Source organism: Mytilus galloprovincialis, chromosome 6 (genome assembly GCF_965363235.1).
Source record: "Mytilus galloprovincialis chromosome 6, xbMytGall1.hap1.1, whole genome shotgun sequence".
Lineage (NCBI taxonomy): Eukaryota > Metazoa > Mollusca > Bivalvia > Mytilida > Mytilidae > Mytilus > Mytilus galloprovincialis.
The window spans coordinates 2,813,102-2,836,290 of record NC_134843.1 but is presented as its reverse complement, the minus strand read 5'-3'; the positions used below and the strand labels follow the sequence as shown (position 1 = coordinate 2,836,290).

General features: G+C 32.3%; 2 protein-coding genes across 2 annotated transcripts; one reads left to right on the top strand and one right to left on the bottom strand.

Annotated features, from left to right (window-relative positions):
• Positions 1-287: 287 nt before the first annotated feature.
• Positions 288-20,221, bottom strand: LOC143078708 (ganglioside-induced differentiation-associated protein 1-like). The gene is made up of 5 exons (XM_076253623.1): positions 20,094-20,221; positions 13,985-14,180; positions 11,950-12,123; positions 9,452-9,652; positions 288-742 (listed from the first exon to the last, which is right to left on the bottom strand). Exons 1-5 carry the CDS (start codon positions 20,160-20,162, stop codon positions 417-419), a joined length of 966 nt encoding a protein of 321 aa, XP_076109738.1. The 5' UTR covers positions 20,163-20,221; the 3' UTR covers positions 288-416.
• Positions 20,222-20,289: 68 nt separating this feature from the next.
• On the top strand, positions 20,290-22,081 carry LOC143078709 (EKC/KEOPS complex subunit Tp53rkb-like). Its single transcript, XM_076253624.1, has 2 exons — positions 20,290-20,601; positions 21,564-22,081. Exons 1-2 carry the CDS (start codon positions 20,388-20,390, stop codon positions 22,052-22,054), a joined length of 705 nt encoding a protein of 234 aa, XP_076109739.1. The 5' UTR covers positions 20,290-20,387; the 3' UTR covers positions 22,055-22,081.
• Positions 22,082-23,189: the final 1,108 nt, after the last annotated feature.

The window sequence follows — 23,189 nt, the reverse complement described above, 5'->3', positions numbered from 1 at the left end:
CTTACTCCAATCCTCTTCTACCTTACTCCTTCTTCACCATGCCTTTACCTATTCTCTATTAAAACTAATTTCTCACTAGAAAACTTGTTTCCCAAAATTCTGTCTCCCCTGTCATAAGATGAATTGTACTTCCCCCTAAAAATTCAATAACAACTTTAATTTTTGTGGAATTTTCTTTTTTCTTTTTATGCCAATTAAAGTGTTTCTTGTTAATTATTTTGATTTTTTTTTAAATGCACATCAATATATGAATTTAGCCAAACAAACATAGAATTATTGAATTTTATAACTACTATTGAATATGTCTCTCAGACTATGTCCTGTTATTGAACAGAATTGCCTCATTATAATGAATAAATAATGACAACATTTGGTGACCTTGATCTTTGGTTACAACACTTAATTAAAATCTATAATCATTTATATTTATTATATAGCCAATATATAACACCACCAATAACACATGCACCGGCTAAACTGCCGATGTACGGTGAAGCCATTTTAAAATTCTCCCATAACAAGGTCAAACGTAAATTAGAAATTTCTTTCTGTAATTTAACATAAGACGATCGTTTTTGAACTTGCTTAAAATAATTGTGAGTATAAGGACATGTTTTACTAGGAAAGTAAAGTGTGTCCATCCCAAGTAATGTAAATCTGATAAGTAAAACTGTAAGGCTTATGTCTGCAGCTGTATACATGGGACCAAAGAGCCACAGGTCATCTTCAAAGGTATTATTTGCTGAAATAGAAAAAAAAACATAATCATCAGTAATGTTTTTGGTTTGTGTCAGTATATTCACTGCAAAATATTTCAAACTAAAAAAAAACCAGATGCTCCGCAGGGCGAAGCTTTATACGACCGCAGAGGTCGAACCCTGAACAGTTGGGGCAAGTATGAACACAACATTTAAGCTTGATATAGCTCTGAATTTGGATTGTGATTCAATAGTTGACACAACATAGGTTTCTGACACAGAATGAATGTGGTCTAAGAACTTAAACTTAAAAACTTAAAAATTTAAAATTGGACATTTACCTATTATGGTCCAATATCCAAAATTTAAATACATGGTTAGATTCAGCATAGGATAGAACCCCAGATTCAATTTTTGATGAAATCAAATAATGTTCAATTTTAGACACTTCAGACCTCAATGTGGACCAATATGATAACCGGGCCCAAATATTAAAAATCTAAATACATGGTTAGATTCAGCATATTGAAGAACACCATATATTCAATTTTTGTTGAAATCAAACAAAAAAGTTTAATTTTTGACCCTTTGGACCTTAATGTAGACCAATTTGAAAACGGGACAATACTATGCAATTGAATATTTCTTACTATTGCGCAAAATTGTGCAATTGAAAATTTCCTGCTATTGCGCAATATTGTGCAATTAGATATTTCTTGCTATTGTGCAATACTGTGCAATTGAAGATTTCTTGCTATTGCACAATACTGTGTAATTGAAAATTTCTTGCTATTGCACAATACTCTGCAATTGAAGATTTCTTGCTATTGCAGAATACTGTGCAATTGAAAATTTCTTGCTATTGCAGAATACTGTGCAATTGAAAATTTCTTGCTATTGCACAATACTTAATATAATAATTTTGGACCCCGATTTGGACCAACTTGAAAACTGGGCCAGTAATAAACAAGAGTGCACACGCTGAAATGTCTCGCCTTCTTTACTAATCATTGATATTATGTTGATAGTCCTAAGTATAAAGGTATATTAAAAACTGTCACATAAACTTAACATTAACCAAGATAACTAAACAAAGACCAATGAACCATGAAAATGAGGTCAAGGTCAGATGAACCATGCCAGGCAGACATGTACAGCTAACAATGCTTCCATACAACAAATATAGTTGACCTATTACTTATAGTTTAAGAAAAATAGACCAAAACACAAAAACTTAACACTGAGCAATGAACCGTGAAAATGAGGTCGAGGTCAAATAAAACCTGGGCGACTAACATATAGATCATAAAATATTTCCATACACCAAATATAGTTGACCTATGGCATATAGTATTAGATAAAAGGACCAAAACTCAAAAACTTAACTTTGACCACTCAACCATGAAAATGAGGTCAAGGTCAGATGACATCTGCCCGCTAGACATGTACACCTTACAATCATTCCATACAACAAATATAGTAGATCTATTGCATAAAGGATGAGAAAAACAGACCAAAACACAAAAACTTAACCATAACCACTGAACCATGAAAATGAGGTCAAGGTCAGATGACACCTGCCAGTTGGACATGTACACCTTACAGTCCTTCCATACACCGAATATACTAGACCTATTGCTTATAGTATCTGAGATATGGACTTGACCACCAAAACTTAACCTTGTTCACTGATCCATGAAATAAGGTTGAGGTCAAGTGAAAACTGTCTGACGGGCATGAGGACCTTGCAAGGTACGCACATACCAAATATAATTATCCTATTACTTAGTTTAAGAGAGAATTCAACATTACAAAATCTCAACTTTTTTTTCAAGTGGTCACTGAACCATGAAAATGAGGTCAAGGACATTTGACATGTGACTGACGGAAACTTCATAACATGAGGCATCTATATACAAAGTATGAAGCATCCAGGTCTTCCACCTTCTAAAATATAAAGCTTTTTAAAAAAAATAGCTAACACAGCCGCCGCCAGATCACTATCCCTATGTCGAGCTTTCTGCAACAAAAGTTGCAGGCTCGACAAAAATCTAAGTACATGTTTAGATTCAGCATATCAATAAACCCCAAGAATTCATTTTTTGTTAAAATCAAGCTAAGTTTAATTTTGGACCCTTTGGACCTTAATGCAGACCAATTTGAAAATAGGACCAAAAATTAAGAATCTGAATACACGGTTAGATTTGGCATATCAAAGAACCCCAATAATTCATTTTTTGATGAAATCAAACAAAGTTTAATTTTGGACCCTTTTGGCCCCTAATTCGTTGGGACCAAAACTCCTAAAATCAATCCAAACCTTCCTTTTGTGGTCATAAACGTTTGTGTTAAAATTTCATAGATTTCTATTAACTTGTACTAAAGTTATTGTGCAAAAACCAAGAAAAATGCTTATTTGCAACCTGTTTTTGGCCCCTAATTCCTAAACTGTTAGAACTAAAACTCCCAAAATCAATCCCAACCTTTCTTTTGTGGTCATAGACCTTATGTTAAAATTTCATAGATTTCTGTTTACTTATACTAAAGTTATTGTGCAAAAACCAAGAAAAATGCTTATTTGGGCCTTTTTTGGCCCCTTATTCTCAAACTGTTGGGACCAAAACACCCAAAATCAATCCCAACCTTCCTTTTATGGTCATAAACCTTGTGTTTAAATTTCATAGATTTCTATTTACTTTTACTAAAGTTAGAGTGCGAAAACCAAATGTCTTCGGACGATGTCAACAACGACGACGCCAACGTGATACCAATTTCTGCGGTCGTATAAAAAGGTAGATGCACATAAATATCATATCAGTGAATTGATAATGCTGAGTACATGATATACATGTGAGAAGAAAGCTCTATAAAATAACCATAGCTCATAAGTTTTAATCAAAACCACACAATTGTCCTTACCAGTTGCAGATCCAGTGGGGAAAAGGGGGAGGGCCGGGGGTGGGGGGGTGGAGGTCCGAGGTTGGAACCACCTCTTTTTTTTATGATCAGTGCATTTCAGTGTTCCTCGAAGTAGTCTGATAGTTCCAAAAGCCAAAACTTTAGTTATTTCAGGATTTTTTAGGTTATAATTTATCAGTTTTGTGGAATTATCTACCATACATGATATGACAAAAATGCAAAATTCTTTAAAACAATACATCAAGAAGTACATTATGACATAAACATAAAAATTCATATGTCATAATGGCAACTATATTAAGATTGTTTGATATAATTTTTCATTAATTTTCTCTCTTGAACCTTTCTCACTGTTTTATCTTTACATTTGACATCTTCAACTATATCATCATTAATTGAACACTGATGAGAATTGCGTGTATTGTATATGAGGGCTTCAGGGGAAGTAACTGTGTTAAACAATTTATCTTTATAATTGTATAATGCATACCTCACGTTCTTTCATTTATAATTGTTTAATGCATACCTCACGTTCTTTCATTTATTCAAAGCAGAAGAAATTCTGGTATGGCATATTGGGGAAAGACAAAAAACATGATGTTATATACTGATTACCTCCCTAATGGAACTGGTGGGAAAAACGACATGTCTATAATTGAGGCAAATTTAAGGGGACAAGGATCACTGCCCCTTCTTTATGACTGGAGTGGGCACCCCACAAGGGGTGGATTTAGCGGGGGGCATGGCCCCTGATTTCTGGGAAAAATTTTGTTGATTCTATAGGGAATCACTGGAGCATGACTGGAGCCCCTCTTAGGCAGTCAGTGGGCCCCCACTTATGAAAATTTGGATCTGCCACTGCCCCTGAGATTGGAGACAGTCTGTGCCACACTTCCCCTTTTTTTTCATAATAAATATACATGAATCAGAATTTCCAACCTGTTATTTTAAAAACAAAGGAAATTGTGTCTTCTTTTAATTCAATGCATGCCTTTCTTTCAAGTTTTCTTTTTGAAAATGAAATATATATCCAATGAACAAATACTTAATAGTACAAAATACTCATAAAAATTCATCTACATTTAATATTGATGAAATAAGTAATATGATACATTTAGAACACTGTAAACATTTGTTTGATATTTTACATTTATTAGGTCAAACGAGACACAATTGACTTTTCCCCTTAATATTGGAATTCTATTATATTATTATACTTCATCTACAAATGGCATTTCATACAAATATTAAGGCTTGCAGCTTAGGTGATTCTATCATAGATAAATATCAGAAATACAAAATCTCTCATTACTTTGATAATCAAGACTCAATGTTTCTAAACTTCCAATGAAACAGGACACAGTGGTAGAAATATTTAAATCAAATCAAATCAAATCAAATAATTTTATTGGTGTAAAATTCATATATATGTTATTAGAGCTATAATGCCTATCAAAATACATAAATCTACAATGATTTCAGGTATATGTTATTCTTATATTTGTGAATTAGCTTCTGATAACTTAAACGGGTTCTTGAGACATTTTGTTCAAGGAAAATTATGAAATTGACATTTCTTAAAACACATTTAGGCAAATAGTACCTGTCTTATTGATTATCACTCACACCTCTTTGAATACTTTGATACATATTTAGGTAAATAGAAATAAACAAAACTTTTATTTCACATTTTTAAATCAGAAAAATTATTAAAATTTGAAATTGGTTGTATTTTCAACAAGTTGTGACCTTTAAAGGTCAACAGGATACCAATAATCATAATAATGGAAATGATTGCTAACATAGTGCAAATGTCAACTGAAATGATTCAACATGTGTAAGATAAAATCAAAATACACATTTAGTAACATTTCATAACCAATTATATGACAATTTGAAGTGTCTATTTTAAGCCTCTAAATCAAAACTGAAAATAGAACTTTAACATTTACTGACTTTTAGATAAAGGTTAATTCATAAATGCAATAAGTTATTGATTGTTGTGTTTTATGCTCCAGCAGTACACAAAAGCTACATCAAGGAACATGAAATTGAAATGAATAATTAAAATGAACATGAAATTAAACAGCATTGACCTTTCAATGAGACTTCTCATAACCAATGATAATGGAAGGTCTTTTTAGGTGCTACTAGTGTGGCTCTCCAAAAAGATTGTTAAAATTCATAAAAGTTTGGAATTCACATATGAAGAATATGACTTCATTTGAATAAAAGCTCAAAACTTGTTCAAAATGTTTAGTATAACATGGAATAATTAATTTGATAAACTCTTTCATTTATTTAGATACCTAAGTGAACAGTAGTTATCTCCCTTTCATAACAAAAATGTGACTACACTACTTCATGGTAAACTACCTTATAAACTGATACACAACAGACGGTGAATGGATCACAAATGGATGGGCTGATGCACAGACCAGATACATGACAGAGGGTGAATGGATCACAAACTGGTGGGCTGATGCACAGACCAGATACATAACAGAGGGTGAATGGATCACAAATGGATGGGCTGATGAACAGACCAGATACATGACAGAGGGTGAATGGATCACAAACTGATGGGCTGATGAACAGACCAGATACATGACAGAGGGTGAATGGATCACAAACTGATGGGCTGATGAACAGACCAGATACACAATAGAGGGTGAATGGATCACAAACTGGTGGACTGATGCACAGACCAGAAGACATAATGCCTACCATTTTTCATGGGGTATTAAAACATGAAACATAAAAAAGTTATTTTGGAGTGGATAATTATCACTCTTGACCTTTGAAATGTGCAAATTTTGAGAGTAGTATGTAAGACTTCCAATGTTAACATAGAAAATTATGTTTTATCATATTTACAGCTGTATTTTCCTAAAAAAAAACAATTTTTTCTTTCTTTCAATTTTGCCAAATAAGGGGAGATAACTCAGAAAAAGTTATTATTACAATAGAAACTGTTGTGGATCTACCAATTTTAATATGTAGCAAGAAAATAGGTCTGCTGACTCCATTTTTTCTTTTTCTTATCTGAAGGCATGTTATAAGAGCTATCTTCTCACATTTTATCTTATAATTCTATGATGTAGTTTTTTTTTATCACACAAAATTGGATTTTCCATGCATAATTTATACAAAATCTGACAATTGTGCACAACCTGTAGTGTGAAATAAAGTCCAGTGACCCAAACTTTTAATATATTTTTTTAAAAAGGATGATAAAAACTTCATTTTGACAAATTATCAAAAAATTCTATGGATTTTAATTTAAAACAAAACTAATCAATTTAAAAAAATATCTATTTTTTTGTAGCTTGTTCTGTTCATTGCCAAATATCATGTCTTCTTGTACTTTTTATAAAGGTGCTGTATGAAAACTATAATTGATTGTTAGTAGCTAATGTTTAGTGGCAGACATTTCATGCATGCTAAGGACAAGAACAAATTAATAATAAATACAAAAGGCAGGTCCTGTCATAGAGGACTACCAGAATATGTCTCGCAAATTTTAACTGCCACTTAGAAATGAAGGTATTATGTAAAAGGACAGACATTTTACTTGAACAGGTCACCTAGGGAGTCAGGACTCCTCAAAAGGAAGTTGCTAGTGTTATTTACATGCAGAGAACATGGCACTCTATTTACATGAACATGGTGATTAGATTATAGAAGTTTTGCCTCCTAACGGTGATTGGGGATAAGATATATGGTCACTCAGGACTATTTCAGACTGACAATAAAACCTTTGCCAAAGTGGGTCATCTGTTTGGATGTGTGGGTTGTACAAGTACACAGCCATGTTTGGTCAGTATATTCTTTGACATAAACCAATTTATTTTATTCATATACACACATATAAGATTCAAAAAGAATCTGTATCCATTCTTCCATACTAAAACCAGTCCTGTTTGAATTATACATCATCATAAAATAAGGAGATTTGGTATAACTGCCAATGAGACAACTATCAACCAGAGTCCAAATAAGTACATTAAGGTAACTATAGGTCAAGTACAGCCTTCAAAAGCTAGAAAACCCCATACCATACAGACAGCTATAAAAGGTCTAAACATGACTTATTGTAAACCAATTCAAACCAAACAAGCATTCTGTGATAATTGCATGGCAATACATAGGTCTCCTACCTGGTATTATTTCATTGTAATGGAACAAAACTCTAACTTGATCTATAACCTGTCATGGTGTAAACTATATAAAATAACAAACAAACCTACTACTAAATTCTTCAAACAATTTACTAAAGAAAAGGGGAAAAATCCAAAAGTATCTGAATACAATGTCTTTAACAAATCTTTTAAAACATGAGTTATTTCCCTTTGACATAAAATCTAGTAATTAATAAGTATTTCATTAAAAATTCAAAAGGGCTTTAACTGAACAAGTAGAAAAGCTAAAATCGTGAAAATCAAACTTGTTCTTTAACTTGTCATGATAAAACAATGCACCAAATACAAAATCAATATCTTCAAGCATGAAGAAAGTCTTGAAAACAGATTTGGCGGACTGACGGATGGACAGGCAGACAGACAGAAGGACAGAGTGCAAACCTAAAGTCCCCTTCCACTTCATCGGTAGGGGACTAACAAAATGCTCAGCAGAGTGCAGCTTAATACAATGACAGAGGTGGAAACCCAAACAGTTGGGGCGAGTATGGACACTGTGGTTAAAATTTGACTAATTATAGGTTTCTGACACAGAATAAATGTGGTCAAAGAACTGAAAATTTTACCTATCATGGTCCAATATCCAAAATCTGAATACAGTTAGTTTCAGCATATCATAGAACACACAGGCACTTGTCTCTCAAATTTTGTTTCCCATATACCATAATATAACTTTTAACTATTAAAAGCTTTATAAGAAAAACTAATTCTGAGACAAGGGCCTGTGATAGAACCCCAAGAATTTAAATGTTTGATGCACTCAAATAAATTTTAATTTTGGACCCTTTGGACCTTATTGTGGATAAATTTGATTACAGGTCCCAAAATCAAAAATCTTAATACATGATTAGATTCAGCATATCAGAGAACCCCTTGAATTTAATTTTAGTTAAAATCAAACTAAGGTTAATTTTTGTCCTTTTTTGACTTACATGGTTAAATTCAGAATATCAAAGAATCCCAAGAATTCTTTTTTTTTAAATCAAACAAAAATGAATTTTGGACCCTTTGGACCTTTAAGTGGACCAATTTGAAAACAGGACCTAAATTTAAATATCAAAATACACAGACTGAATCTTTTAGTTAAGTCAGTTAGGGTAGTTCGATATCCAACATAAAATGTTTTTTCTCTTCTTGATCAACTATTCAACATGATTTACACAATATAACACAAGACATTTGTTATATATCATTTCTGTTATTTCTTTCTTAAAGTACTCTATAATCCATACCAGACCTGCTGATCAATATGTATTTATTGATGTAAGATTGTGGACAATACTAGACCAAATTTGCCAACAAGAGAAAAATTAATGGGACAAACAAAAATAAAGTTTTTAAGTAGTTGCTGAATCATGGAAAAGATGTTAAGAACAATAGACATATGACATAAGGTATCCAGTCTGATAACACAATGAGTATGCAGTGCATGAAAACTTACCAAATTTTGTTCTTCCAAAAAATAAATTTAAGTGTTCTTTTCAGAACAGAGGATAATAGTTTAATAATCATGGCAATGATGTTACAAACACATTACTTATAAACAATTACAATCTACTGTGCTGAGAAAGGAAATTATCAGTCAGTAAGTTCAAAGGAAAGTTTCATAAAACATTGATAAATACCAATACTTACATTCTTTAATTGTTTTCAGTTGCGTTTCTACTTCTTTCATTATTACTTTGAGGTCTTCTAAATGTTGCTGAACCTGCACTGCATCTGTGATTATATCAAACTTCTGTGCAGCAGTCTGACTTTTCGTGAGGTAGGCATCTCGTAAAGCTGGGTGTTTAGCAGCTAAATGGGTTAAAACTCGCAATCTCTTGGCAAAATTTTCTGAAAGAGAAAAAATAATTTTATCAACAAAATTTATATTAACTTTATTCAAAGGCTACAACCAGAAATGTTTGAAATTGAGATGATCCCATATGAGCCCTGCTTATTTGTTTTTGTCCAAATGCCATGTGAGTGAAATAGGTTTCTGGACACATGCCTGTCCATCCATATGTCAGGTCATAATTGTAAGTGCTCCTATAATACAATTCTTGCAAGATTTTTATAAAATTTATATCCAAGGTTTATTTCAGAAAATCACTTCCAGGGCCGTAACTACATTGAGGCAAATGAGGCAAATGCCTCATGTTTTAAATTTAAAAAAAAAAAAAAACTAAAACAAAAGATTGTCTTCATATGATTGTCTTCATATCAAATTGTTTTCACTGAAAGTGTCTTGCAAGAAGCAAGTTCTCTTCACTCTCTGATGTCGCCCCTGCATATTTTTCGCAATCCATGTTTCTATTTTACTTTTGGTTTTCAGAGTTGATGGTCTATTGTTTGTACTTCTGTGTCCAGGGTTTGTCTTTTGTTCATTAATTGTCCTACTTAATGACTAGTCTGAGTGTTGATTTTCATTTGTAAACGTGTCACACTGTGTAATGTTGCATGTCCACCGATGATTATGCGAGAAAATATTTTAAGAATATACAATGCTACTGGAAACAGAAAAAAGTGGTCGTTTCTGCATGGAGAATTGAACTTGACATCAAAGAATACGAAACTGCCTTTCTTGTATATAAAACCATACCCAATTTTTCTTAGTATGGATTGCAAAATTAGGTATTTTCTGTAGGTGAGATATGCACAGAAGTGATAGATATGTATATATAGAAAATTGAATATCTTAATCAACAACAAAATTAAAAAAAATAACTGTATCATATGTCCAAGCGCCTGTGGATAAAACTAGATAGCTGACATGGTTTAAATTAAAGTAAGACCACCAATTTCCCGGTATCAAATCATTTGTTGAAAAAAAAAATCAATGTATTGCCATATGACCTTTTACATTCAAGGGTTAAATTTGCATTAAGTCGTGTTCAGACCCTTTAACAGAAAATAAAGGAATATGAAGTACACGTGCACGGGAGCTAATCGCACACAATGTCAATGTATAGAAAAAAATACAAATGATCAATGGTCAAAGTTTTTATCCCTGTTCTTCATCTTGATAGTTGATACGTCTTCAATAATGAAAGAATCATAAATACCGTAAAACAAGGTCAATATGGTCCCTAGTGTCAACCTGAGCAGAACTAGTATTTAACGTATATTACTGCACTAATGACTGTCACTATATTTAACTTTTTTTAGTCATAAAAAAATCTCAAGTCAGCACAATACAAGACAAGAACAGACAGATCCGGGATTAAAGATTATGAGAATTACGATTTTTGCTTTATCCTACATATCGGTCTTTTAATGTTTTGAATTTCCCTAAAACTTTAAAGTCTTAAATTAACAATGAATCTATGTTTTTGCTTTGAGACCAGAATATTGTCTAAAAAATAGTTAAACATGATTTGCGTTTCTATGTAAGAAAGAGTCCGGGAAACGCTCAGAATGCACGATTTTGCGTTATTTTTCTCAAAGCCTCTGTTACCCTCGCCAAAATTTTTTCGCCTCGCTACGCTCTGCGAATATACTTTGCCTCAGTATTAAAAGGGGCTAGTTACGGCCCTGACTTCTTACATAATTGATTTTCCATATTATTTCAATTTCTGAGCATTAGACCCCTTACAAAATAATCAAAATAATTCTTCTCTTACTCTGATATAATGGGTGTTAAGAGGTTACACAGCATATACATAAAACAAATGCAATATACAAACTTTCAAAATAAATTCTTTATCTTTAACTGATCATGAATTGAACCCTTTGTTTTGACACTTAAGTTCAGCATCCTGTTATGTGGTTTTTAAAAAAGAATATGTACTTAAACCCAATATCTCAACCAAAATAAGGCTAATCAAAATTTTGGACATGGCTTGAAGTTTGTCTGTTTTCACAGTTATCAATAACGTCATAGCTCTCAAATGACAAGACGTATGTGTCATTAAGTTTCTTATAATCAAATAATTTCAAGAAGCACACTCAAATATTCAATTTGGTCTTTTTTTTGCATTATAAAAAGGCATGTCTCCAGAAATTATCAAGCAGGGCTTGCATTTAATAGATTTATAGAAAAATCATCCTGTTGGTCATGTTGGTAGCTAGACTGTGCAGATTTGTTTATTGTATTTTATTAACATTAAAATAAACACTACTACTACCGGTAATCATTATCAATTGCTTACCTCTCATACTCCTCTGTGTAGCTCCAGGGATCTGACAACCAGACTCAGACAAATGTGGATGATATATTATACCATATGTTATTATATCCATTTGTATGCTGTCTAATTTTCTCTGAAGTGATGCTACTTTTTTTCCTAATTCAGATTCACCACCAGGAACCAATAATGGACCTTCTGTTTAATTAAAATAAATTATAATTAAATAAAATATTGTTACATCTGACATTTGTCATATATATACATGATATCTTTAGATTATTGTAACAATTTTCATAGTTTCCTCAAAAAAAAAAAAGACAAATTATGAAATCTGCCTTCCTTATATTAATTTAGTTTATATATATAAGAAATCTGATGGACAAGGTATATTTCTATGATTAAGAAATACCAGGTGTTAAAAACTTAAAATATGTATAAAGTGCTTAGAAAATCAACCTAACAATGTTAGAGTAGATTTGATTCGTAACTTCCTCCCCGGCGCCGGGGCTGGAACCTGTACTTTTTATTTCTAACTTCTACGACAACACCGCCTAGCATTGCGCAGAGACCTTATCCCCTCCTCTAACTCTAGCTTATAAAAATAAGTTTTCGTTTCTGGAGGTGTTACCTTGTTGTAGGAATTAAACAAGGATCTCTGATACAATACACGAAGTATTCTTTTTAGTGTACAGAAATGATCATCTACTCATCTCTTCAGTATAATTACAGGATGCAAATCTATTTTTAGAAGCATACAATCACTGTAAATTAATATATGTATATCTCTGCCTATGTGTAGTGACAACTGCAAATTATACCTTGTCCATCGGATTTCTTATGATTAAGAAATACCAGGCATTAGAATATGTATAAAGGGCCTAGAAAATCAACCTAACGATGTTAGAGTAGATTTGATTCGTAACTTCCTCCCCGGCGCCGGGGCTGGAACCTGTACTTTTTATTTTTAACTTCTACGACAACACCGCCTAGCATTGCGCAGAGACCTTATTCCCTCCTTTAACTCTAGCTTATAAAAATAAGCTTTCGTTTCAGGAGTTGTTACCTTGTCTAGGAATTAAACACAGATCTCTGATACAATACACGAAGTATTCTTTTTAGTGTACAGAAATGATCATCTACTCATCTCTTCAGTATAATTACAGGATGCTAATCTATTTTTAGAAGCATACAATCACTGTAAATTAATATATGTATATCTCTGCCTATGTGTAGTGACAACTGCAAATTATACCTTGTCCATCGTATTTCTTATGATTAAGAAATACCAGGCGTTAGAATATGTATAAAGTGCCTAGAAAATCAACCTAACGATGTTAGAGTAGATTTGATTCGTAACTTCCTCCCCGGCGCCGGGGCTGGAACCTGTACTTTTTATTTCTAACTTCTACGACAACACCGCCTAGCATTGCGCATATATATATGTTATCATGAAGCATGATTTAGTTTAACTTTCTTGAGCAAAAACTGCCTCATCCATCATGAATCATGTGAATGTAACAATTATATTGAGAGAAGACCAATAACTGCTGTTCTGATTCTTAAAAAGTATGAAAGAAAGAAAAAAGAAGAACAAGAAAATCATTAATGTAAACCCCAGTATTCTGTATTCAAGTCATCAGTTGAAATTGACATTTATTCAATTTCTTTTTAATTCACTGGTATTTGGACCACAACCTTGGACATTGTCCCATATGTTGCACAAATAGTATCTGTCCAAGGGCCCAGGCAATAAGATAGCATAGAGAATTGAAGGCTTAAGACCAAATTGCATTGCAATTTCCAAGGGGCATAACTCTTTTAAATATTCTTGACTGGAACCAATTTTTGAAGCTGAGACAATACTGATATAAATCTTTGCTATAATTTCATAAAAAAAGTGGAAAGAATTGTACACATGACATGAGTTTAATGAGAGAGCTAACAATGCAATTTCTACATTTAAATATTTACAAGGGGTAAAACTCTTTAAAAAGATGTTAATCAGCACTATCTACATGTTACAATATTGGTGTTGTCAGATTTTACTTATTATTACCTGCTGGATAGGCAGTATCAATATACTTGATAATCTTGTCTGGTTCTGTAATGATGTTCTCCTCATCTTGTAAGACTGGTACATGGACACCTTCTGGGTTTAATTTTACATACCAAGGAGCATTGTGTTGTCCAGAGAACAGACTGACCAGCTTTGGTTTAAATGGTACCTCTTTTTCATAGAATGCAAGAAGAACCTAGAAAACAATCCAATAACACTTATCATTCTGCATTCAAATTATTCCTCAGAAAAGCAATAACCTCCACTAACACTTAAAGGGAAACTTAGCAAAAAAATCAAAAATTGATATTATGTTCATTCTGTATAAAAATGCTCAAATTCATAGATATTAAAGTTTTATTCCGCTAGATAAGCGATCACCATCGATTTTAAATTTAAAGTATCAATTCTCTGCGTTCGGCCATTTTGTCTTCTTTCCCGATTAATAACAACGATATGTCTATAAACCACAAAGGAACAAAACTACAGTAACCGATGTAGTCGTAATTGCGTGTCGATATCTTGTCAATCGTACGGTTGTTTTATCCGACTAACTAACTTGATACGGAAAATATTCTTATTTTTTTAAATTACCATGGTCTGTTGTTTTTAAACTTTTGATATTGGAAGTAGGTCAAAAGTCAAAGTTGAAATCATAAATAAGTGGTCCGTGAAAATTGTTTTCGAAAATCTAATTTGTTCATAATTCTTTAAAGTAATAAACTTTTTTTTCAAATAAATTCTGATCTTCCCTCATCTGATCACCAGCATGGCTAAAGGTATTACTTCCAAAGGTATTGTGAGGGGTGTGAGGTGACACGTACAGGTATTCAAGCGATTTCCTGTCGGGCTTGCAAGTTCATGCATCGTTTCACTTCTGCAGGTATTGATCAGTGTACACGGCCGATAACTTATAACTTTCCATTTTGAACTATCTGATGTATAATATACAACTCTGTCTTATTTGTCATTACTAAACTCATACGATTGTTTATAAATAACATTTCTGGTGTAAAGAATATTATTCATAAAAATATAAATAATACCCAAAAAATAAGATTTGATGAAATTAAACTCTATTTAAATATTTTTTCAAAGGGTGAATTTGGGAAAATGTAATATATACTCATTGTCAATAGTGAAGGACAGATTGGAACATACCAGAAATATTGATTTAAAAAAATGTACGCACTTGTCGACGATTCGTTTATACGACTGGGTAGAAAGTTACGGAACTATAGCGCAATTTAAAATATATACATGTATACATTGAACATAAGAAAAAAACATATATTTTGAATAAATTGGGGTAAAAGATTTGTAAATAGACTAGTCCACGTATGCCAACAGTATGTAATCATCGAATGTCGATAGACTATTGTATACCAGAAGAAGAAGAAGAAGAAGAAGAAGAGAACCAATTTGATTTAAATGCAGGTCGATGTATAATTTGCTTTGGTTCATCGAAGTTGTGGACATAGTAAAATCACAGATTTATATTTCAATAAGATTGTTCACGAACAAAGGAAGGAATTCGTATCACAATTGTTATATATGCCACTGGACAAACACTGATTATCCCCAAGGGATGTGAATATTTTGCTGGGAAACTATTGAGTATCAAAGTTTCAAATTAATTTCGGGATTTATTTTCTTTCTTGGTATTCAATAACAGAAAAAAGAATAAATTACTTGTCCGCTAAATAGGGATATTCTTGTCGGATAAAAGACTTTTAGTTATATTTAAAAAAATAGGGAAATATGACATTAAATTGGTTCTGTCTTTTTTTAAACATCGTTAAAAAGATGTGTGTCTAAGGTGAACGCCACAAGAACCCTGTAATACTAGTACGAGAGTATAGCATGTAAACATTCCTTCTCAATAATATGGTTGTATTGGAAAGCTTTTCATACAGATTGACAACTCATGGTCCGATATGCATGTAATATTTGCCACATGACGCCCATAGTTCTTTCTACCATCATCATCTTATTCTTTGATATTGCTGTAAACATCGATGGTTCACACCCAAACAAAATGGGAGTAATGTACCTTCAGAGCTTCTCCGTGTTATACACTTGTGAAACTTAATATATAGAAATGAATCTACATCTCACAAACAGGATTTTCAAATAACGATTTTGAGTAATCACCTTACAAACCAATATAAACGTATGGCAAGATATAACCATGAAGGAATTTAGTTTTTGTCAGACGCAAGAACTCATCACTATCATAAACGTATACGTATATATGCATGCAGTTTCAAATATCAAGAACAAGCGGTCGATGTCGATAGTCCGTTTTCTAACTGTTCAGAGTTAGACATGTCACTTGTTCATTCTTTGAAGCCTTCATATTCCCCGTCCAACGATGGGAACTCTTTCTGGTTGTGTTGACTATAAATGCTTGTATGGTAATTCTGTCGTTTATCTGTACAAGTGGTTGCATTTCCTCTCCTTTCCCAACAAACAAACTAACGAAACGCTACTAGTCTGCTTTCTCTGGAGCTCATCCTCAATGGCGCTTATACGTCAGGAAACTTACATGTATACTAATAATGATTGTTTCAAGAACAACGATGTATATGGACGAACTATTCTAAATTCGTCAATATCAGTTATGCATGACTAAAATATAAGTTTTATTACAACTTCTGTATTACTCATTTGGATTAATGACGGCTATCATGTTCAACATTGCACAAATATTATCATAGAATTTTAAAAAAAAATGTACAAAAATCCTCAAAAAAAATATGCCTTAGCTTAGATAATTGGTATTCTTTTCACAAAAAGTTCGTGTAAATGATTGTCAAATGAATTTAATTATGTAAGAATGAAATGTTAAAAAGAAACTAAAAAAAAATCATGCATGTTGTATGTTGTATTTTTTTTCAATTAAAAACTTTAGAATTGCGATAGTTTTATGAGCATTTAAACACAGCCAGATTTGAATACAAGTTAAGAAATTCCGGTAAAGTCAATGATATCAAACAGATGTGCAATGGTATATCAAATTGGGTAATATTGCATTTAGTTTTTATTAAAGATTAAAACTACTATTTTTTACTTCATATTTGAATCTTTACGCCAATTGCCACTAAGAAAGTAATAAAAAATTGTTTCCTTTTATTTTTATACACTTTCGGAATTACGAATCTGAATTTTATTTTCAATTAATTTACACAATTTAATTATTGTATCTTTATTCTCATCATGTATTAAACCTTAGTGTATTAAATACAGCATACTCTTTCTAATCCTTTCTGTCAAGTTATCCTTTCCAAATAACAACATTCATACCTGTGTACGCTTGAACTCACACCTGCGGCTAAATAGCTACAAGGTAAACGAATTGACCTCAAGCTGAGAAATATACAGTGACCTTTACAAAATAATATACACACTCTGCTCACACATTAGTTGCATTGAAATGATTATCAAAACAATAACGGTAAATAGAACTGAAATATTTTCAGTTCAATATCAGTAAAAATGTTCAATAAATATTTTATGAAAAAAATCTCAACAATAATTAATAAAATTTATTCGAAAACATTTACTAGAGATAATTTTATAGGAGTTTAATTCAATCAATACAAAACGGTATATGCATATTCATTTTCGTTCATTCTTATATTGTGGTTAATAACTACGACCATTCCTCAGCTGTGCGCTTTTAATTACGTATATTGTCGATAAGCTATAAGAGTTAAACAGATTTTATTTTTTCCCAGAATTCAACACATCAGGCTAAAACGTCACGACCCACTCGAGAATTCAACCAAAAAAGTTTCAAATACTTGATTTTCTCCGTTATTAGAAGGAATATAAATTTAAAACTTTGCAAATGTGTTTTTTATGTTAAGATGAACATAATTAGATGATAAGTAAAAAATCGCGGAATTTCCCTTTAAACGCCAGCCAAGGTCAATGAATAATAAATTTACATTATTACGTAATGTAGGAAAGTGCTAAGACGGATTTTGTTAACTGAGGTATTATAATTAGAACCTACTAAATACTTGATTCATGTTATTTTATCACTAATAAAGTAGACTGTTTAGTTACATTCCTAAAATAAATAAAATAAAATGTGTTTTGGTTCACAAACAATAAATATTAATATTGTAATATTGTAAGATTGCCAATATTTAAGACAACTTTCCAAATGAAGTGAATTTAAGCAACTTAACAAAACTATTTAGGCCACCCTTAAAAATATAAATTATTTTTTGTTTGATGTGACTAATAGGGTTTGGTATGTATGTAGGTTAAGGAAAACAACATAAGTTATATCTTCAGAAAATGTTGTGTCAGCATGGTAAGAGCATGAAACAAATCTTTAAAATATTTGCTACAATTTGTGTAAATTATTTTTCTAGAAGCTCAATTCTAAATGGACATGTTGTTGTGCTAAGTTATAACACCCCCACTTGCACCTCAAAATATCTTAAAGCAGAAAAAATGTGCCCAACAAATCATACATGGAAGCTTTTGTTGATCTGGACAAAGAAGATCATGAAGCAAGAAAGTTTGTTTTATAATTTTTTTTTCTTGTGGCCATTTAAAGTAATTTTATTTGAGTCCTTTTATTTGTTTGAACATTGTGCATGTAGGTGCAGCAGTTCAACTTCTGTTTGTCTAAGAAATATTACTCCACATACTTTTGAAACTTATTGGTGAATACCAATGACAGATCCAGGGGGAGGGTTCAGGGGGTTGGAACCCCTCTTTTTATTGGATGATCAATGCATTAGAATAGGGACATATGGTTGGAACACTCCTTGATACTGGGTTGGGAACCCCTTTTGAAAATGGCTGTTTCCACCCCTGAATACCTTCAGCATGTTCAGTTGAATAATTTAAAGATTTTGACATTACATTGCAAAAATAATTGTCGTAGGATGTTCAAATAAAACAAGTTTTTTCAGAATCCCAAAGAGATATATTAATGATTAAAACAGCCAAAATTACTCAATTAAGCAATTGGCAACTTAAGTTTTATTTTGACCTGTTCTTCAAAAACAGGATCACTAAAAACTAATGCATGCAATGTTAATTTTTGTAATATGCTTGACTTTTCTGCTTATGATTGCATGTTTCATCCTCGGAGACTAATACAAAGGAAAACATACATGTAAATGATAGACAGAAGTGTCCATTTGGATCATATAGATAACTTTAAAAATAATTCAACAACATTGTGGAAAATGAGATGGAAAGGTTGGTACATTTATCAGGGTGAAATGCCATACGCCAAGTGACTCCCATCGTGCTGCTGAGTCTAGGTCAAGTTGTAGTTTATGTCAATCATCTTGTGTTTTTATTTCCTCTGCCATTGATATTGTCCGGACCAGCATTGTGTGGATTTATGTTTGACAGTAATTTTGTTATACCTGCTTTAGTGATTGTTATTTTTGGCATTTTCGGGTGGGGACTTGTACCTTTGTCTGGGATGTTATCATCTGTTTCATCTGTAAATACTGATTGGAACTGTTGATTTAAAATGTTCGCTTTTTCCTCAGTGTCTGTGACTTAAGTTTGCTGTCTTTTTTCAAAGGTGCAACACCAGTGTTATCAGATCGTGTGCTTTTGATATAGCTGAACAGATTTTTTGGTTTTGATTTTGATGTTTCATATTGACCAGGTTCGTTTATTGGCATACATTACTTGACATCACAAAGGTTTCCATCAAATTTTGACGTCATAATACAAAATATCTGGCGCTATAATGGAAAAGTGATTGTTGTATGACATCAATAGTTCAACAGGACAGATTCTCGGGTCAACTAGAACAGATTTCCAAATAGGGATAAAGTGTGTAGCATCACATGTTCATCATGTATAATTGTTTGTCCCAGTGATTGAATGTTTACGCCGATTCAAACGCTCAATCCAAACTTCGGTCAAGTTGGATGGTAATTAATCTTGTGTGAACTTAAATGTTGGTTTTATTTTGTAGAGGAGAAAAAGACATGCCAATGGCAGTGGGTAACCCATTTCAGAACTTCTGTATTTTATTAGTGGAATTTGTCATTTCAAAGGAATTTCTGAATGAAAATAAACCTTATCACTCTATATCATTACGTTAATGAATCTTAACCTTTTGAGATGAAAAGGATGTTGGAAAGTAAAACAGTGTAAATTTCTTTTTCACTCCAATTTGTGTCATTGTGCAGACCTTCAGCTGTAACAAAGTCTTCTCCTGTCAGGGAGGTAAAAATGGTCTGCTAATTTTTGTTGCTGTCATTAACGCGTTTGAAGATATGAAAATATATCACAACTATCAAGCACTAAATTCACATCGATTAAAAAATAAAAATTATCAAACCGCAAGTACTTGGCCGATATTTCCAGAAATAAGTAGCGTTGTCACCTTAAAGAACATCATCGGAGTATGGAAGATGAATCAAGAAATAGTATTGCTACAATGCCCGTGTTGATGAAGCAAGGAGCTGAAGCCAAATTATATAAATCAACATTTTATGGAAAACCCTGCATTATCAAGGAAAGGTTTACGAAATGTTACCGCCATCCTTCATTAGACAAGTCTTTGACAGCCCATCGAATTAAATCAGAAGTACGAGCGCTGTTGAGATGTCGAATGAATGGTAATATATTTTCAGAGTACAAATTAATGTTTTATTTTCAGTGACCAGCGGGAATCATACCATTTTTGTACGTCTTTATTGGACATCTCAAAGGTTCCCATAAAAAGTTGAATTCACAATACAAATATCTGTCGCCATAACAGAAAAATTATTGTTGTATGACCGCAATAGTTCAATTGCCACAGATTTCCAAATAGCTACAAGGCACATGATTGGGGTGGGTTGGGATGGTCTGATCCCTGATGCTATAATCATGATAATAATAATACATTTACATGTAATTCATAATTTTACTAAAAGTAATTATAACCTGGGACAAGATGGTGTTAAACTTATATAATAAAAATAAGTTTACACAAAATTTAAATGTAATAATTTTGTTGTTAGCAGACCAGTCATTCCAGTAGGGAAGTAATCTTTTATTACAGAAATATTATTTATGAATTTGTTGTTCACAGTACGAGTACAGAAGTAAAAATTTATTGTCATACTAAATACTGAACTAAGGGGGTACATATTAAAAATAGTGAGACGAGATATAACACAAAATAAGTCAACATTGAAATACAGAAATGCATTACAAATTGTGTCAACAGGTCAAAATAACACAAAGTATGGTTAGAGAGTACTTGCTGTTTTAACTGCTAGTTAATGAAAATAACTAATAATAAAAAATATTTATGCATCAGAGACAAGAAGTCATCATGATTAGCCTGCACCATCAGCTACAGATGCCCCAGACTAGTAAAACTTTATTCATTTGTTATTCAAAGTATTTGCAAATATTGTTAGACAATTCCAATAGACACATAACATGCATAAACAATATATATGAATATAGGCCTTCAGATAAGTACATGTAGTTGGAAAAGATTTTGTTGCAGAAAGTAATGTATATTAACACTGTACATGTAGTACCGTATATTTTATGTTTGAAAAAATATTGTTATTTTTAATTTCAGGCATTTGCACACCAACCGTATATTTTACAAACATGGAAAATTCCAGTATTTACATGGAAGAAATTGAAGATGCACAAACTGTTAGAGAGTATATTCAACATGTTCAAGCCAATGAAAACAGTGATACCGCAAATAATATTCTTAAACCTTTAGGAGTGAAAGTTGGAGAAATTTTAGGAATAATGCATTCAAATAACATTGTACATGGTGACTTGACCACCTCAAATATGCTTCTTAGAGGTAACCCTGCTGGGTTAGATGTTGTTATCATAGATTTTGGTCTCAGCCATTTTGAAAATTTTGCTGAGGAGAAAGGAGTAGATTTATATGTACTAGAAAGAGCCATTTTAAGTACGCATCCGAATACAGAGGATTTTTTTCAGACAATTCTTGACTCATACAAAAAATACAACTTAAAAAGTTCAGTTGAAGTTGTTGCCAAATTAGATGAAGTTAGACTTCGTGGAAGGAAAAGAACAATGGTTGGATAAATAAAGCTACAATTTATTTCTGGTTAACTTTTTTTTATTCATTACTGACAGTGTATATGCAGTGTTTTCTTCAAAATGTATATTTCATGGTTAAATGCAATGTCCCTTTTCAGCAGACCATTACATTCTCTATAACCCTATCAAATAAATAGCCTTCTTTTTATTAGGTAAAGTTTATTCATAATTGTTCTGTTTCTTTCTGATTTAATATATAAGAAAATATGGTCTGATTGACAATGAGACATTATTCTTCACCAGAGACCAAATGACATTGAAGTTAACAACTCCAGGTTGCTATACAGCCTTCAACAATGAGAAAAACCCTTACTGCATAGTCAGCTGAAAATGGAACTGAAATGACAAATGTAAAACAATTCTAACAAGAAAACTAATTGCCTGATTTATGTTACCAAAACAATGAAAGAAAAAAATACATGATAAACAGCTACAAATGAAAAGCACTTAGTAACATGCTCCTTATGTACATGTATGATAGGCACTCACACTCACAGAATATGGCAGGGTTTAAATAGTTTGCTGGCACCAAACCTCCCCTAACCTGGGATAGGTGTTTAACAGTACATTTTAATGGTCTTTACTTATTTAATACATGTACTGTTCTTTTCTATTTTTGGTGTTCTTTTTCAGTGGTCTTTACATATTTACTGGCAAAAGTACCATGCTCTTATTTAGTTTGCAGGTTAAGTTTCGGGTCATTTCACAGTACAAAATGTAACTATGCTTAAAATTTGACAAATGACTTTGTTATTAGATGTATTGATTGATATCATTGATTGTTCATGTTTATTTTTAAAATAAGACAATGTGGTATGATCATAATGAGTGCCTGCTAATGAGACAACTCTCAACCAGAGACCATATGATTTGAAGCCACTTGCAGCACTTTTGGTTATATGCTGTTTCCAGTCAAATCAATGGAAGAAGCCAGAGAAAACTGTACCAAAGCCATGGGCATTAAAGCTGTCAGTCCTAGAGAATAAAGGTACAAGTAGGATTCAAATGCCTCAGTGTTGAGTCTAGTGGTCACTGTAGATGAACTACTAAGAGCACTTGACCTCCAAGGTCATGAATTTGTTATCAGGGGACTATGATATGTCTGTCTGACATACAAAAT